The sequence below is a fragment of the Enoplosus armatus genome, chromosome 13 (assembly GCF_043641665.1).
Source record: "Enoplosus armatus isolate fEnoArm2 chromosome 13, fEnoArm2.hap1, whole genome shotgun sequence".
NCBI lineage: Eukaryota > Metazoa > Chordata > Actinopteri > Centrarchiformes > Enoplosidae > Enoplosus > Enoplosus armatus.
In genome coordinates, this window is record NC_092192.1 from 778,978 (window position 1) to 796,308 (window position 17,331).

Sequence of the window (17,331 nt, forward strand, 5' to 3'; positions counted from 1 at the left end):
CATTTCAGTAGGAAACCTCCCTAAAGGAGCCCCACACTCAATTTGTGCCTGATCCTGCCGGAACAGCATCCGGACCAGCACCTATTTGATTGGACCTCCTCTGCCGCTATCACAATCATCTAGTTGATCTAAATTAGGGACGGTGTGGAGAGGTGGCGCTGTCCATAGTCCTGAAACAGAGCAGAGGAGACGGGACATGTCGGTTTCTCAGCCTGTTGGTTGTAAAGAGAACTTAACTCCAGGAGCTTTTGTCTTCTAAAACTTTGAAATAACTTTAAATCCTCGAGAATACAGAAAGTTATTTATTAACTGCAGCAGCAAAATGTTTATGGTTAACCGTCAGTCGACTGGAAACAGAGACAGACAACAGAGAGGACACGTGTCTCACACTGACAAAGAATGAACTGACTGATGAACACTACGGCTGCAAGACAGGACGCAAGAAGTTTTCAACCAAATCCCATTCAAAAAAAGTCACATTTTAACCTCTGCCGGTCAGAAAACAACAGCTGACTGACTCATCTTAATATTTTTTGGGGAGCTGTGATGTCACCGTGATGTCACTTCGGTGCAGCTCAGTCTGGAAATGAACTCAAAGACCCCGAAAGTGTGTGAATAAGAGAAGTGATGAGATCATTCAGCCGTTTATCAAAGGATGAAACACACACACACACACACACTCTTACCATCCGAAGCCTCCGAACGACACGCTCCTCTTCCTCCTCAGCATGGTCTCTCGCTCGTCCTCTCCTCCTCTTTGTCTTCCTTTTCTTCTTATTGTGTCTGGATTTTCCTCTCTCTCTCTTTGTATCTCTACCTCCCTCTCTCGTCTCTCTCCTCCCCCCTTCTCTCTCTTCTCTCTCGTTCTATCTCCTCATCTCTCCACCTATAAATACTCTCATCTCTGTCAGACGCCTCCCTCCCTCTCTCTCTTTATCCTCCCTCCTCCTGCCGTTACTGTTTCTCTCTCTTTCCCACTTCAATTCACTGCACACACAGCCAGGAGAGAGAGAGCGAGAGACATAGAGAGAGAATAGAAGCAGAGGTAAACATGGTGTACTCTCTCTCTTCCCGCCCTGACGAGGCAGAACAGCCAGCAGAGACGCCGTCAGTCTGAGAACTTATCATACATAATAAATGGAGGTAAATGGACGAATACAGCCTCAGTCATGTTACGTAAAGGCGGCTCGGCACAGTTTGAAGCTGAAGCCTGAACTCACGCAGCATTTATATTTTTCTGCGTATTCGTGTGACAGCAAACATCGTCTGTTTTTGTTTTGGTGTGTGAAACTAACCAGAAAATTAACTATTACCAACAGAAACAGACAGAAAATTGATCATCGTTTAATCATTTAAGTTATTTTTCAAACAAAAACACCAAACGAACCTTCTCTGGTTCCATCCTCCAGAGTTTTATGTTTTTAAAGTCGAGCTGAAACAGCAGTCTGAGGGTCTCTAGCTTCCGTATGGTGACATATTTCCAAGAGAAACAGGAAGGCAGGCGGGACGTAACGTTCAGAGGAATTTGATTTGAACGTTGAAAAGTGGGCGTGTCATAACCGACGTACCACGCTGCCAGCACAGCGAACAAATGAATGTTAGCTCTGATTGATGGCTGGATGTCATCATATTATTGGTTGGTTCAAGCTTCTGTAAGCACACGACATGTTTTGTTTTAGAGGAAGAAAACATTGGTTTTTGGCATATATTGTTAAATAGGTGCACAATATGAGCGGGGCTGTGATCTAAAAGGGTTCAAAAGACATTTTTCATTTCATCTCGGCCTTAAGTTTGTTTCCCTCCACCTGTTTTTACGTCTATTCACAAATTTTGGAAACACCAAATGTGTTGTGTGAGGTGTAAAAGTTGATAAAGTGGATGAAAAGCAAACAGAAACAGACTCAGGGAATAAATGATTTAAACTTCACTCGTCCAGGTGATGAGGAGGCCGTCACCTTCCTCACATGAACACATGAAACCAACAGAAATGGAACTAAAAGAACGAAGAACCTTTTACAGACTTTGGACTCATGACCTCATATATTTCCAGCTGGGACTCTGGTGAAAAGTAAAGTGTTGCAGCTTTAAACTGCAGTTTTGTATTAAAACATTCATTCATTCATTCATTGAAGGAGGTTAATACATCACCGTGCTGTGATGGAACATTTCTGTCAGAGAAAAAAATTGCTAAACTAATTTCTGCAGTGATTTAAACACTGAAGCAACAAAGACCAGTGAATATAATAATAATAATAACAATATATATATATATAAAAGACATTTAAACACAACTAATGGCTGTGTATGTCTGACAGTGTGTGTGTGTGTGTTTCCTCTCAGGTTTAATTCTCCTCCAGCAGCTCAGCTTCTGAATACATTTACATCAAATTACCACTGAAGGAAAATAGAAAACAGAGATCTACAGAGAATAACTTGGGAGCTGCGATCTCACAGAGACGAGGCCGATGAAGTCCGCCTTCCTTCAATTAACAAAAATAAACATGTCTATCAGTGTAAACTCCTGCTAGTGCCCCCTACAGGCTGCAGTGTTCATTACAACCAACAACAGTCTGATGAGTTCTCTCCTCTTAAGCTCCTTTCACACCGGCAGGCTGTCCCTGAACTGCTCGGGAACACTTCCTGCATGAGGTCGTGTGTGAACGGGAGCAGACATCGATATTCAGGGAAATCTGTGCGGCCAATTTCCACCTCGAGACCTCGTAACATTTCAGGGAAAACGCCAGTACCACTGTGTTGTGAATGAAAGCAGTAATATTGCAGGGACAAACATGTGAAGTCTGACGAAAGACGTGGAGCGAGTGAACCAATCAAGACTTTTTAAAAACATAAGAGCAAAAACAGTCTTCTGCCGCCGACACGCAGATCCGGCCTGGCCCCATCTTCTTCTTCTTCTTCTTCTTCTTCTGTTGAGTTTTATGGCGGATGGCATCCAGCATTGCAAGTGTTGCATTACTGCCATCTGCTGGACAGTGTAAAAAGGCAAAAGACGAAAGTGTGAACAGTGAAAATCACTAGCGGTGCCTGAAGGGTTATCCCAGTGATTAACCAAGAACTATGTGTGAAAGAGCCTTTAGAGTTTTACCAGTAGTGAAGCCAAACATATAAAGTTTGTCCTGATGGTGGCGCTGGAGGAAAGGTCATGTGGTCATTAAAATCTAAAGGGTTCATTCTGTGAGGAGCGTGACTGTCATCAGGACATTTCATTACCAGCAGAAGACATGTTTCTTGTGTTAAAGTCAACGTTTTTGTGATATATTGATATTCATATTGACAAAGTTCTCAGTTAGCAGTCCCCATTGTGCCCATTACCTGTTGCCCCAGTGACTCCAGTGACTTACTGTTGCAAGTCCATAAACTTGGGAGACTCACAAGAAGCAGATTAACAGCAGAATCTGTGCAGCCGAGGCCGAGATATCCTGACTTTTAGTCTCTGATATGGGTCAAACTCCTTCATGTCCCATAATGCACCTGGACAGTGTCTTTCACTGGAGCCTCCCTGCCTGGTAAACAGCCACATCTTTCAAACTCCACACCTCCAGTTTGAAACGCATTTTGTATGTTAGACATTTGTAGTTATTTCCTCCTCCGGAGGCCCCAGAAGACCACATACAGGACTTAACATGGCCAGTGTTAATAAGTAGAATCTGTAGAGCGCCGCTTTAACGCTTCACTTTGTTTCTGCTTCCTGTTTGTTATGAAAAGCAACATGCACAGACGTGTTGCAGACAGTCAAACAGCATGTAGCTGCTGATCTCTGCGAGGACATCAACAACATACAGCAGCTCCTGTCAACACAACGTGGTCCCACACAGACCATATGGGACGAGCTGTGGGACACCTCACCTCTGCCAGGACCGACAGACAGAGAGACAGACAGACTGAGAGAGAGACAGACAGACAGACAGACAGACAGACAGAGAGAGAGACAGACAGACAGGAGAGAGACAGAGAGAGAGAGAGACAGACAGACAGACAGACAGACAGACAGACGGAGACAAAGAGAGAGACAGAGAGAAAGAGACAGACAGACAGAGACAGACAGACAAACAGAGAGAGAGAGACAGACGGAGAGAGAGACAGACAGAGAGAGACAGACAGACAGACAGACAGAGAGAAAGAGAGAAAGAGAGAGAAAGAGACAGACAGAAAAACAGACAGACAGAGAGAGGGAGAGACAGACAGACAGACAGACGGAAAGACAACAACTTCCTTGATGCGACTCTGTCTCGACATGGCTCTGCTGTAGCCATGGCGGTAGCCCACTTTGACAAATGACTTAAGTATCATTAAATAAATAAATGCGAAAAGTAATGTCCTTTTATTATGAGATGTTTTTCTCCAGAATGAAGTGGTGTTTTTCCTACTTGGTTACACAATGTGTGGATCGGAACGAAAAGAGCTCGCTGCGAGCAGGGTTCGAACCTGCGCGGGGAGACCCCATTGGATTTCAAGTCCAACGCCTTAACCACTCGGCCATCGCAGCTTACGTCATTGCTGCGTCACCACCTTACTATTTGTGGTTATTGTACGTATCAGACGGCATTCAGACTTTCTGGCGATTACCGTGCAGTTGTACAGTGGCGTGGTAGCTCTGGGGCTCCGACATCGGATTGCGTTTCTCCAAAAGTTGAATCCGTCTCAGTTTTTGCCTGATTTGATCTGAATAAAGCCTTAAACTAGTGTAGGCTTCAAACATCATACTTACCGTCCGCTGCTGCGGTTCTGTTTCCAGGCGCTGTTGGTGTTAGAGGTGATGAACACTCCTCTGGTATCCGTGATGGAGGTCCGTCCTGAATGGCTCTCCAAGAGAAGCAGCCATTTCAGACGTCCGCCGTTGATATAAGGTTTATTACTGACACATGTGACAATCTGAGCCTGTGGGATGGTACGTGAACGTCTCATCGGCCGTTCAGGTTAATCTATGTCGATGTCAAGTAGGTGTAAAGTAACAAAAACACGATTTAGTCAGCTAGAATGACAGTAAATCCCATTAAACTCAAAACAGTACATGTAAATTCCAAGATGACGTATCGTTTTTGGGATTTTTTTTCCCGCCGACCGACGACAAGATGCGAGCGTCTTTAGCTCGTTGCTGCCTCTGGTGGTCGGAAGCTGTATTACAGGACGCAGTGGTAATATTGAGCATAAAATGAAATAAAATAAAATAATCCTTTATAAATCCCTCAGCGGGGACGTTTGCATTGTTTCAGCAGCATACAGGATAGTGCAATAGAGACATAAGTAGAAGATCAAGATATAATAAATAAAAAAAGACTTCTGAAAGACTTCTTCTGACACCACCGTCAGAGAGTCCAGCTCCACCCCCACAACGTCACTGGCCTTGCGGATCAGTTTGTTGAGTCTGTTGGAGTCCGCCACCCTCAGCCTGCTGCCCCAGCATGCAACAGCATAGAGGATAGCACTGGCCACCACAGACTCATAGAACATCCTCAGCATGGAGTCGTCAGGTTGAAGAGTGCCGTGAGCCTGGGGACTGGGGAACGAGGTGTGAGGAAAGCTCTCAAAGGGGGGTGGGGGGCTGTGAGGAGCAGGAGGGGGAGTCAGGTCCTGTGTCACCTGTATTTTGATCCCAGCTAAATAAACCTGTGTGACCTCTGTGGGCACAGGACTGGTTAGACTGGTTTATTTAAGTTACAGTTTGGAGGTGTGGCAGCAGGACAGTTGCCTGCAGGTGAAAGAGAATAAACAGCAGCTGTCACATTTATGAATAAAGCTTTCATTTTACCGGATGGTCTCACTAAAAGCAAATGACTTTTACACAGAAAGAAGTGACAAACATTCACAATCTGAAAAACTGGACCGATTGTTCTGTCTCTTTCTATAGGCTACTGAAGCAACTTCTACAGTACAATAATCCAACAAAGAACACATGCTTGCACTTGTTAGTGTACTTAAGTATTCGTTTGGGATTTTATTGCTACTTTACTGAATAATGCCTATTAAGTGCGCATGCGCCGACCGTGCATGCAGCCTGTTACAGTCGTTTGTTTTCATATTTTTCTTACTTTTCTCCTTTATTCCTTTCTAAATTTACGCTACTTTCTACTCTTGAATGGGAGCACCGATGCTGTATAATTTCCCCCCGGGGATCAATAAAGTATTCTGCAGTAAATAAAGCAGCATGTCGGTCTGTTTCCGACTTCAGTCACAGGTAATGTTATGTACTCAGGATTGATCCTTCCACGACAGGTACTACATGTAGGATGTGACGTCGAGTGCTCAGCCTCTTCGGCTCAGTCCGCTGACGTCAACAAACGACCGGCACCCACCAACACACAGGGCCCAACACAAAGTCCAAGTAGCTAGCTAGCTAACCTAGCTAAATACTGTCTTGAGTGGATAATGTCAGCTAATTCATCCAGACTCCCGGGTTTGATCTGACTGATTAATTGCCTAGCTTTCCGTGCTAATCACGGTATCAGCGAACGATACCACACAACAAACGCCAGACCCATGCAGCGTAATTAAATTACAGCTAGCTGGCTAACTGTAATTTAGCTTGCTCGCAAACAACATGGCTAGCAAAACACTATCCGAGTGGTTCTGCTAGTTGGCTAGCTTGCCACATTACTCCACCAGTTAACGTTATCGATGACACTAAGTGATGAATTATGATAAACGGCGTTGACTTTAAGCAACAATAAACGATGTAACGGTACAAAGCAAAGGTGTATTAACGTTATAGGGTTGGGTTTTTTAGGCCGATTCTTGTCACGTTATTTGAATGATTGACGTTATAACGGGGTCTCGGTCAGCGAGCTAACCCAGAGAGGCCGGCGGTGACAGAGACAGAATGTCACTTTTTGTGCTTTGTTGTTACAGAGCTTAAGGCTACATGAAAATGATCACATCGAGCAAAAAATAAAGAGTGAACATGAACCTTTCTACAGCTGACTGGAATTTCTTTTTTACTATTACTAAAATAACTAAAATTAATTAGCTAATAGCCTCGACTTCTTAATGTAAAATTTGACGCCTGTTTACAGATAAATAGCAATCCCTGGCTCTCAACGTGCACTGTGTGGGGATGTAGCTCAGTGGTAGAGCGCATGCTTCGCATGTATGAGGCCCCGGGTTCAATCCCCGGCATCTCCACTTTTTCACTTTCTTAACATCACCTAGGACTCGATAAATAAGACTTATAACCGTGTAACAGTAGTGTAAAGGATGACAATCAGAATCACAAATACTTTATTGATCCCCATGGGGAAATTGTACACCTTTTTTTAAATCAGAAAGCGAAAAGTAAGAAAAAATTAAATTATTATTTAATAATGTAATTAATGTTTTAATACAGTAGTTTTGTGTTTTGTACTTAAAATCACTCTCAATTAAGTACAGAAAATGAACTGGTTCCACTGGGGCTCGAACCCAGGACCTTCTGCGTGTAAAGCAGACGTGATAACCGCTACACTATGGAACCTGTTGCCAAATCGTTTCTTAACATATCTTAATGATATATGATAAGAATATAATAATGTTCCACCAAAGAAACATTTCAAACTTGGTTTCTTTTGAGGGACCTGACCCCTAGGTTGGGACTGGACTAAACTAGCTAACAGTATAAAGTAGTTGAAACTAGCTAACTATATGTAAAGCTATCTGTAGGCAATTGTTCAGGTGTTCAGGTTCAACCAATAGGATGTGGATGTGTTGTGGTGGGCAGATAATTAAAAAAAACGAGATGTGTGCTGTACCTGCAGCTGCTATTCTACTCATCAACAGCCCAGAGAGGAGAGGAGGCTTCACAGGACCCCACATTTTCAAGAACATTTCCATCGGTATGATTTTCTTCACATTTTATATATTAATTTAACTGTTACAGTATATTTTCAGTTGGTCTAAATGCTGTTTCGAAACGCTCTGCTGGATGCCAGGATATAATTCTGTAAGAAAAATCCCTTCATTTTAATTCAACCTTTTAATCAACCTTTAAAAACTCACCTTTGTGTTGAATGTAAACTCCTGCTTAGATCATTAAAACTCTGAGAAAACCCAGAGGACATGTCCACAGTGTCCTCAGTGGCACTAAGCTCATTTAATTATTTCCTTTTTATCCAAGGCTTGATGACAAATAACACAAACAATACAATAATTAACTGATGAAGGGTCAAAGGTCACAGCAGCCTCTCTCTCTTTTTATCAGTGATGTGACTGGTCTTATTTTCCATTTACAGAAAGCATTTCTGTAGCACAGATCCTGTTTATAGCTGGAGTAAACAGTTTGTTGAAGATAGTCTGCTCTCTCTACTTTAATCTGTACAACGGATCAAGCTGCTGTCCATGAACTCAATACTACTACAGTTTATGGAGTGAAAGTAGGTGGAACTTATACTCACTTCACTTTCAGGGTCTGTAATGGCCACAAATCATTTCCTGGGAAAAACTAGTTCTAAAACAGTTTACCAGTTTACTTCTAGTGTAACCCGCAGGTCAGCTGAACAAGGTCATTTGATGATGAAATGTTTCAACAGGAAAGCAAACAAAACCGAACAGCCTGGAGAAGTTTATTTGAAACGTGTCATCCTGTCGGTTATAATCTGAACAAAGTGTGTTATTTTAAATTGGCTCAGCTGATTCCTCTGATAGTCAAACACAGAGCAGGAAGTTTCCTCATCGGGGACCAATGAAAAAAGGAAGTGACCGTGGAGATAAAAGAGTGCAGTGTTGTTTATTTCTTTGTTTTTTTTACATCTCTGTGATGATGACGAGTCTCATGTGACACAACGCCCACGCAACAGTCGCTGTCGCTCATTTCCAAGTCAAATATCAGGTAAACAAATGAGCTCTTATCATCATCATCATCACAACTTCCCCAAATATACACATGGGATGTGAACATTTTTGTTCTTATTGCCCTACATAAGCAGTAACCCCAGAAAATACTGCATGAAACGCTCCTTGGCCTGGAAGTCATGAACGATGTTCTCAGTCACCAGAGAGGAGCTCCACTGCTAAAAGCTACTGATTCAGTTGGTGATCCAGTTTAGTTTAAAGATTCGTTCGTACGTACTGAACACCTCTAATGCGTCGCCCGCTTGAAGTGAAACTGTTTCTGTTGGGAACATAATCGAAGCAGGACACGGACTGATCCTGGCGCTCTCCTCACCAGCTGTGTCACCGTCATGTCCGACATGAAGCCTTCCAGTCAGGAGTTTGAGGTGACGGTCCACACCTCACCCGGTCCCACCTGTGGAACCTTCAGTCGCCTGTGGCTCAACCTGATTGGCTCGCAGGGGGAGACTCTGCCCATCAGCGTGAACGAGGGTGACCACCATCTCCTGCCCGGATCGGTGAGTTTCGTCATGTTTCCTGTTGGAGACTCAACACAACCGAGCAGTTAGTGTCTCTTTAAATGTCTCTGACGTCTTCATTCATTCCAATAGATCACACAGAAAAATAAACACTAAAATATTGAGTTCATTATTGACTTTGGAAATGTAGTTTAACAAAACAGTCTCAGCACAAGAGGCCTACCATCTTACTTAATGAGGTCTGCCTCGGAAAAGTTCCAGTAAGTCGACCTTCTGCAAAGAATTTGTCAAAATATGAAAATAAACTGCCAATGATATATATATATATATATATATATATATATATATATATATATATATATATATATATATTGTCTCTCAATGCAGATACAAAAGTTCTAATTTCATTAGGACCTGAACGACATGTGACAATATAAATTGACATCATTTCATTTAAACAGATAAGTCTTTATATCAGTCTTGTTCCTGTGTTGTCTTCTTACATAATGACATTTCTAGTCAATAATGTTATTTATTGTTCAAAAATTACAATATGTTAACTTCACGTCACATCTCGTGAACTCTGAGCTGTCAGAAAATGTCCACTCACGAGGTCACGGGTACCACAAGAGGGGTTCATATGGACTCATGAACACAGTAAACAGGAGCCCATCTGAAGGCACCATGAGGGGGGAGCTGATGGTATTACACAACAATCACCAGTACAGGCCAATGAGCAATGTTTATTAAGAAGCATAGCTAAACATGCTATGCTAGTTGTCAACGTGGACGACAAGTCCTTCAGCGACAGGTTGAACATCTTCAGCTCCACCTGCTGAGGAAGATCACATGACATGACACATTACCTTTCCTCTGTTTTGGAGATTAGAGTTGGTGGATAGGAGCACCCTCCAGTCTGTGGTACAGGTCCATACTGGGGTCCCAGGTAGCCCAGTCAGATGCAGCAGTTACCACACTGCTGTCTGAAGGCACCTTAACCCAGAATATTTAAAGAGGGGAAATGACGATCTCTCCCTCCCGTCCTGACAGACGTGTCCGGTTTGGGTCCGGGCCAACGGGCCTTTGGGTCGTCTGGTTCTGGTCCGGCTTCATCTGGATGCTCGAACCGGATTCCCCGACCTGGACTGGCACTGCAGCCGGGTGGAGGTCCGCAGGCTGGCAGACGGACAGGCTGAGGAGGGGGGGCGAGGTGGAACGAGACCTGGCGGTCCAGAAGCACAGGTGTTCCCGTGTGACAGGTGGCTGCGGACAGCAGATGGCGACGTAGAGCTGCGGAGTGGAAAGTGTAAGATCACCTCCTGCACCTGCCAAGTCTCTCATGCCGTAGATATGTTCCACTTCTCCATGCTGGTCATAATGCAGCACATACAGGTCTCTCGATGAATAACGTCTTCCTGTAGACCTGACCTGTGGAGGGTTACTGGTTCAGAGAAAACCATGAAAGAACAGGAGGGAGTCAGTCAGTGAATTCAGAGCTTGTCATTTTAGTTGTTGTCATAAAACAAGTATTTCATATACTCGGTGACTATTATTATTATTATTATATTATATAGTGTGTTTGCTGAAGGACGAGACAGAAGAGAAGCTGAAGCAGCAGCGACTCAGACAGCTGCAACTTCAACAGAAGCTCATCAGGTAAAGCAGCAAACAGACACATCTGGTTTACAGTTTCAGCTCCCAGTGAATAGAACGGCTCCAGAAAGGTTCCACGACTAAACCAGTAGATCACGTGACAATTCCTGTCAGGAGAGACGTCTGCCACGTCCAGTGTTGGTGACTGTCACAGTCTCTGCTGGAAAAGGCACATGTAGTGACAGGGACACCTAGAGTCCACAGTAGGAACTGCATTTTGATACAGTCAGCAGGTCAAATATAACTTTCATTTAAAATAAAATAACACGTGGCCCTCCAGCCGCAGGTTGGACACCCCTACACTGGTGGGTCTAGCGAGTTTAGAGGTTAAACCTGAACCTGGAGACACACAGGTGACGCCATCTGCTACTAGCTGCTCTCTGAGGCCGCCTGCTGCTGTCAGAGTTTACAAACTCTGACAGCAGTTTTGAGATATTTATTCTCTCGTTGCGTCATTATGACAGATGGCGTAAGTTCGTCGATGGTGCTCCACAGTGTGTTGACCTGAGCAGTGCGTCTGAACTCGGGCCGAACCTCAGCTACACTCACAAGAGGTGAAGTCACACTCTTAATGTAGCCTACACTCTGACTGAAGTCTGGCCAGCGTGGGACGGAAACAGACAGACAGCTGTTGTGTTTGTTTGTTTGTCCTCAGTCCAGCCGCTAACCTGCACTACCTGAAAGGCTTCGTTGGCCGAGCAGAGGCCTGGACGAGTTTCACAGAGCTGGAGACGGTTTTCGCCCACAGCGGACACCAGAACAAGACCGCCAGTAAGACGCAAAACATTCAAACTACATCTTTATTCAGTATCGAGGCGCCGCACCCCCCAGTCCAAATCCAGTCTGGCCGTTAACTTAACAGTCCTCCAGGAGGACAGCAGGAGCCATCCTCCTCTGCCCCCCCACTCCCCACCCCCCCATAAAATGAAGCTTTTTAATCAGAATTTGAAAACTGAGATTTGGTTTATTTCAATATCAGTTACTCTTTTTTATATTTTGATCTCCCTCTTGCCTCCAAAAAATAGAGGAGGGGGACCTCCTCTGCCTCCACGGAGAGTTTTGTTGTGACCCGTACAGACTAACAGGAACAGGTTGATCTGTCTCCCCCCTGTCAGGGTTCGTGAAGGCTCACTGGATGGAGGATTGGTATTTTGGCTACCAGTGTCTGAATGGCTGCAACCCTCTGCTGCTGCGTCAGACCCGCCTCCTTCCCCCAAACCTGTCCGTCAGCTCCGACATGCTCCGCCCCTTCCTGCCTGAAGGCTCCTCCCTTGAGCAGGAGCTGCAGGTGAGGTGTCTTCTTCTCTGACTTCCAGCTGTTCTTGGGCTCCAGCTGTGCACTTTATTACAGCTGCTCTATCTTGATGTTGTCCGATGTGACAGAAAGGGACCGTTTACCTGTTGAACTACGAGGTTCTGGACGGCGTCCCAGCCAACGTGGTCAACGGGAAGCAGGCGTATCTGTCGGCTCCGCTGTGCCTCCTCCACCTGAACCAGCAGGGACAGCTGCTCCCCATCGCCATCCAGGTGAGCTCCAGGTGTTCTGGTACAGGTGAAGGCAGATCACTGACATTTTAAAGTAATCGATCAATCAGCAGGGAGGAAGAAGTATTTACATATTTGTACTTACCAGTTACTATACTGCTTACCATTACTGCAATTAACACTGTAGTGTTGTAGTTGCTCGAGGTGGAGCTGTTTTATATAATATATTTAATGTACTTTGTTAAGATTGTGACCTGATATCTGATGTGGTGGAGTAGAAGAAGAAAGACTCAAATAATCAGTCAGTCAGTCGGTGATGATCCGCTCCTTCAGTTGCAGCAGACACCCGGTCCTCAGAACCCGGTCTTCCTGCCCTCTGATCCCCGCTGTGATTGGCTGCTGGCTAAGATCTGGGTTCGCAGTGCAGACTTCCAGTGTCACCAGTTGGCCTCCCACTACCTGAGGACTCACATGCTGGGGGAGCTGTGCTGCGTGGCCACGCTGCGACAGCTGCCAGAGCTGCACCCGCTGCACCAGGTACACCAACTCACCTTCATGTTGTAGTGAAGCTGAACGTCAGAGACGGTGATTTAGCTTTAATTCAAACTGTTCACCGTCAAAATACATGAACAGTTCAGTGAACAGGAGCAGCTGATCACCTGCTGCCAGCTGACAAGCAACAGCCAATCACTTTCATGCAGGTGTGCAGCGCAGCCATTACACCCTGGATACATATGCACCAAGCTTTTAGTTTTTCATATTCACGTGTTCATTAAAGTGGCTGTAATTAATATTGTTATAATAACAACGTATGAAATATGTGAAAACAATGTCAGAAGGTGTCTCTGGTAGTGAGTCTTCATAGTGACTTTCAGCTTGTTTGTCTGTCCTGCTTCACTCTCAGCTCTCATAGAGACAAAGAAGAAGAAGCCTCATAACCAACGTTCCCAGTCACCCCCCAGCAGCCTCCGACTGCTCACACATTCAAATGTTTCTCCTCTGCAGTACATGTTGTGTTTTTGTAATCAGTCTTCTCTTCTCTGATTGGCTGCTGGACAGTTGCTGATGCCACACGTCAGGACGTCGCTGCAGATCAACGTCCAGGCCCGAGCCTCGCTGCTGGCTGCTGACGGGGTGTTTGATAAGGTACGCCGTCACCTGTAACAGGAACATTAAAGAGGGAGATGTGGAAACGGGTGCGCTGCAGTGATCTGGTCTTGTGCTGGTCTCGTCCCTCCAGGCGATGGGCTCTGGTCTGGAGGCGATACCTGTTCTTCTGTCCCGGGCGTCGGACAGGATTTATTATCGATCTCTGTGTGTCTGTGACGACCTGATCGACCGCGGGGTGGACAAACTGCCCCAGAACTACTACGCCCAGGACGCACGGAGAGTCTGGGACGCACTGCACAGGTAAACAAACACACCTCAACCAGGACAGAGAGGCAGAATGTGAGACTCTGTTATTCCTTTATTTGTCTGCTGAACATGTGTGTGTGTGTTTGTGTGTGTGGCAGGTTTGTGGGCAGCTGGGTGGATCTGTATTACAGTGGAGACGATGAGGTTCAGCAGGACTCTGAGCTTCAACACTGGATCACCGACATCAACACACACGGATTCAGCCACAACTCAGGTCTTTGTTTGTTTGTTTGTTTGTTTGTTGGAGAGACAGACGAGGTTGGTCCATAATCTGTCCCCTGGAAATAAAGTGAAGCAGCTGTTTTAGTTTGTGTCTCCTGCCGTCCTTCAGGTTTCCCCCAGTCTCTCCAGACAAAAGCAGAATTGTCCAAGTTTGTCACCATGATCATCTTCTGCAGTTCAGCGCTACATGCTGCAGTGAACTTCTCCCAGGTGGGTCACCTACAGGACATCGCACATGGCTGCAGTTTCCATCTTGATTTGTCTCGATGTCGTCACACGCTGTAGAGCAGTCAGAGGAAACGCTCCCAGCACACATCTTATCAAAGTCTGAATAAGTGAAACATCATCTCAAATGTCTCTTTTCTTCTTTAACTGGGCAGTTTTTGTTTCATCTGAACTGAGATATTTCGACATGAATGAAAAGAATTTGCAGTAATCAACAGTTTCATCACGTGATACAAACATATCAGTAACATTTCAAAAAAAGGGATCTAAATCGACGCAGCAGAACCGTATCTCGTCTTTTTATTCCACACATTCTTTGTCAAAACGTAGCGCCTACATTACCCACAATGCACCTCTCCCTCTGACAGTTGTGTGAGAGGTTGTGCTGTGTTACGCTAGTAGTGGCTAATGTAGCCTGGAGCCTCTGGCCTGCAGCAGAGATGAGCAGACGCTTATCTATTTATCATTTATCAGACGTCAGCTCCCTCTGAGACGCTGAAGGCTTCATACTACTTTGAAACCACTCCTGGAAACACCTGGAAACACCTGGAAACACCTTGAAGATATTATTGATATTGTTCTCAGTTGTCTCTCTTTGTGTCCTCCAGCTGGATTTCGCCCTCTGGATGCCAAACTGTCCGGCCTCCATGTTGCGTCCTACTCCGCAGGTCAAAGGCTCGGTGGCGGAGGACGACATCATGTCCTTCCTGCCGCAGGTGAACTCCACCTGTCGCGTCCTGACGGTGCTGACTCTGCTGTCGCAGCCCGCCGTCAACTTTGTGAGGCTCCACCCACACCGTCCCGTCTGCTCAGCAGGACAAACAGGGACATCAAACGCATGAAACACATTGAATCTTCATCTTTCTGAGGAGGCTTTCTTTTAATTTCTGAAATGATTGAAAGAACCGATCTAACACGTCCAACACGTAACTGTAACATCTACAGGTTAACAACAAAACACTCACAAGCTTCACGGTTTGTTATAAGCTCAGAGAAGTTTGAGCTGAACAATAATTGAAACATATTGTGATGAGACAGTTTTCATGTCTAAACGAGCTCATACCTGCATGTCTGTGGCCTTTTTATTGTCGTCATTTAAAATGTTCAATTTGAATTTTCCTTTCCTTTTATTTATATTTTCCTCAAAATGAATCAACCAGAAAACATAACAATGCTAACACAGCATGCTAACAAGCTAAATGTTGGCACAATATACACTAACATGCTACATTCTGGCACGTTAGCAGGCTAACTATGTTCATATTATTTACTGCGTCACTTTACTGCAGTATTAGTATAAGTGGGTACTGTGTATGTTTACTGCTTGTCTTTATCTTACTTTATCATATATTTATGTACAAAACATTTGCATGAGCAAAAGTATATATATATATATATATATACAGTATATATTTAAAGCTGATTGTAGTTAATCTGACACTCAGCAGTTTTAACCCTCTGTGTCTCCCCCTGCAGGTTCCTCTGTGTCACTACAAAGAGGCCATCTTCAGAGACGACGCCCACCGCAGGCTGGTGGAGGAGGTGCAGGCTGAGCTCAAGGCTATTTCTGATGACATCACAGAGCGCAACAGCCAACTGGAGCTGCCGTATCCTTACCTCTGTCCTGCCCACATCGAGAACAGCGTGGCCATTTAAATCACCATCTTCTTCAACAGGGATTATTATATGAAACAGCTGTATGTGATCATCACTCATATCAATACTTTCATTTTCTTTACGAAACCTTTTACTCATTTTCTCCAGTTTGTTTTTAACTTTTACTAAAAGGAATTCATTTGACTGACACAACTATATATGTGGATATAAAACCTGGTTGTTCATATTAACCTACTAATCAATACATTGACTTATCACCTGCTGTGATCACTGCCTGTAAATACATTTTTATGGAAATAAAAAGCTGACAGGAAGGAAAGACAAACACAATCAGACCTGTAGTAAATGTTCTATCACATGCACAAACAGTTTCATCACACGAAGAAGCTGCAGTTTTTAAGATTCATATTTCATTGATCAAAATAAACACCTTATTTGCAGCGTATGAGCATGACAACAGGCCTCACATGATTCAAGCTTACAGAGCAGAACTTTAAACTGCATTTAAATTGTGATTTAAATATGTTTCCTTCTTACATTTGTTGGTTGTGTTTCTGAAGGCACAGCTAACACGAAACACTAACAATACAGCAGCGGCCCTGAAAACTACAGTAAAATGACAAAAATGATTTTCCTTTTTTTCCCCGTGTCCTGTCAAGTCTGTGAAGCTAACATTAGCTCAAACAGCTAACAGCTAGCTGTTGCAGTGTCTTTTAGGGGTCATCAGGCTACACAGTGGTGCTATGAGCTACATGCTAACATCAGCATGCTAACATGCTCACAATCATGTTGATGTTGGGCAGGTACAATGTTCACCATGTTCACCATCTTAGTTTAGCATGTTAGCATGCTAACATTAGCTAGTTAGCAGTAAACAGAGTCCAGCTGAGGCTGATGAACGTCATCAGTTCTGCAGGTATTTGGTCATAAACCAAAGTGTTGGACACATGAACATGTTGACCTGATGGTGGCGCTGATGAAGAGTCAGAGGATCACCAGAGTTACTACAGTTCATCCTGAGGGGACCATGAAGGTCTGAACCACATCTCATCACAGTCCATCCAGCAGCTGTTGAGACGTTCAGTCTGGACCGAAAGCTGCGCTGCAGAGTTGATGTTTGATGGTTGAGGTTGTGAAATGAAGGAAACAGAGAGCTGTGACTTGTTATATGACATTATGAAACCTGTTGATACTGATTGTGAACAGATAATAACACTGAAATAAAAGATGAATTCAGCCACTTCTTCTTCCTGTGTGATTATTTCTGCATTTAAAACAAATGTTTTCCCTGTAACATCTCTGCACCTTTAAATAATACAGAAACATGATAATACATTACTTTAAATACTTCATTTGTTCGTTCTGTACAGTCGTCTTTGTGTTGCTGTTGAAGAGACGTCCTGCTCTCCTACAGTAA

At 44.3% G+C, this 17,331-nt stretch overlaps 1 protein-coding gene and 3 non-coding genes across 4 annotated transcripts; 2 read left to right on the forward strand and 2 right to left on the reverse strand.

Moving 5' to 3' along the window:
• Nucleotides 1-4,422: 4,422 nt before the first annotated feature.
• Nucleotides 4,423-4,504, reverse strand: trnas-uga (transfer RNA serine (anticodon UGA)). Its single transcript has one exon. It is a non-coding gene; the product is annotated as a tRNA-Ser (tRNA).
• A 2,561-nt stretch (nt 4,505-7,065) lies between these two features.
• trnaa-cgc (transfer RNA alanine (anticodon CGC)) lies at nt 7,066-7,137 on the forward strand. Its single transcript has one exon. It is a non-coding gene; the product is annotated as a tRNA-Ala (tRNA).
• Nucleotides 7,138-7,392: 255 nt separating this feature from the next.
• trnav-uac (transfer RNA valine (anticodon UAC)) lies at nt 7,393-7,465 on the reverse strand. The gene has a single exon. It is a non-coding gene; the product is annotated as a tRNA-Val (tRNA).
• A 313-nt stretch (nt 7,466-7,778) lies between these two features.
• Nucleotides 7,779-17,147, forward strand: LOC139295228 (polyunsaturated fatty acid lipoxygenase ALOX15B). The gene is made up of 15 exons (XM_070917371.1): nt 7,779-7,823; nt 9,155-9,335; nt 10,347-10,602; nt 10,871-10,952; nt 11,414-11,503; nt 11,605-11,720; nt 12,065-12,237; nt 12,333-12,476; nt 12,768-12,971; nt 13,494-13,580; nt 13,675-13,844; nt 13,949-14,064; nt 14,182-14,282; nt 14,906-15,076; nt 15,774-17,147. Exons 2-15 carry the CDS (start codon nt 9,168-9,170, stop codon nt 15,951-15,953), a joined length of 2,058 nt encoding a protein of 685 aa, XP_070773472.1. The 5' UTR covers nt 7,779-7,823; nt 9,155-9,167; the 3' UTR covers nt 15,954-17,147.
• Nucleotides 17,148-17,331: the final 184 nt, after the last annotated feature.

Bases quoted from the DNA above. Each gene is read 5' to 3' on its own strand.
- LOC139295228 (XM_070917371.1), top strand. From the start codon at position 9,168: ATGTCCGACATGAAGCCTTCCAGTCAGGAGTTTGAGGTGACGGTCCAC. The intron at 11,504-11,604 runs GTGAAGTCACAC...GTTTGTCCTCAG, and splicing joins CTCAGCTACACTCACAAGAG to TCCAGCCGCTAACCTGCACT. The intron at 12,238-12,332 runs GTGAGGTGTCTT...CCGATGTGACAG, and splicing joins CCCTTGAGCAGGAGCTGCAG to AAAGGGACCGTTTACCTGTT.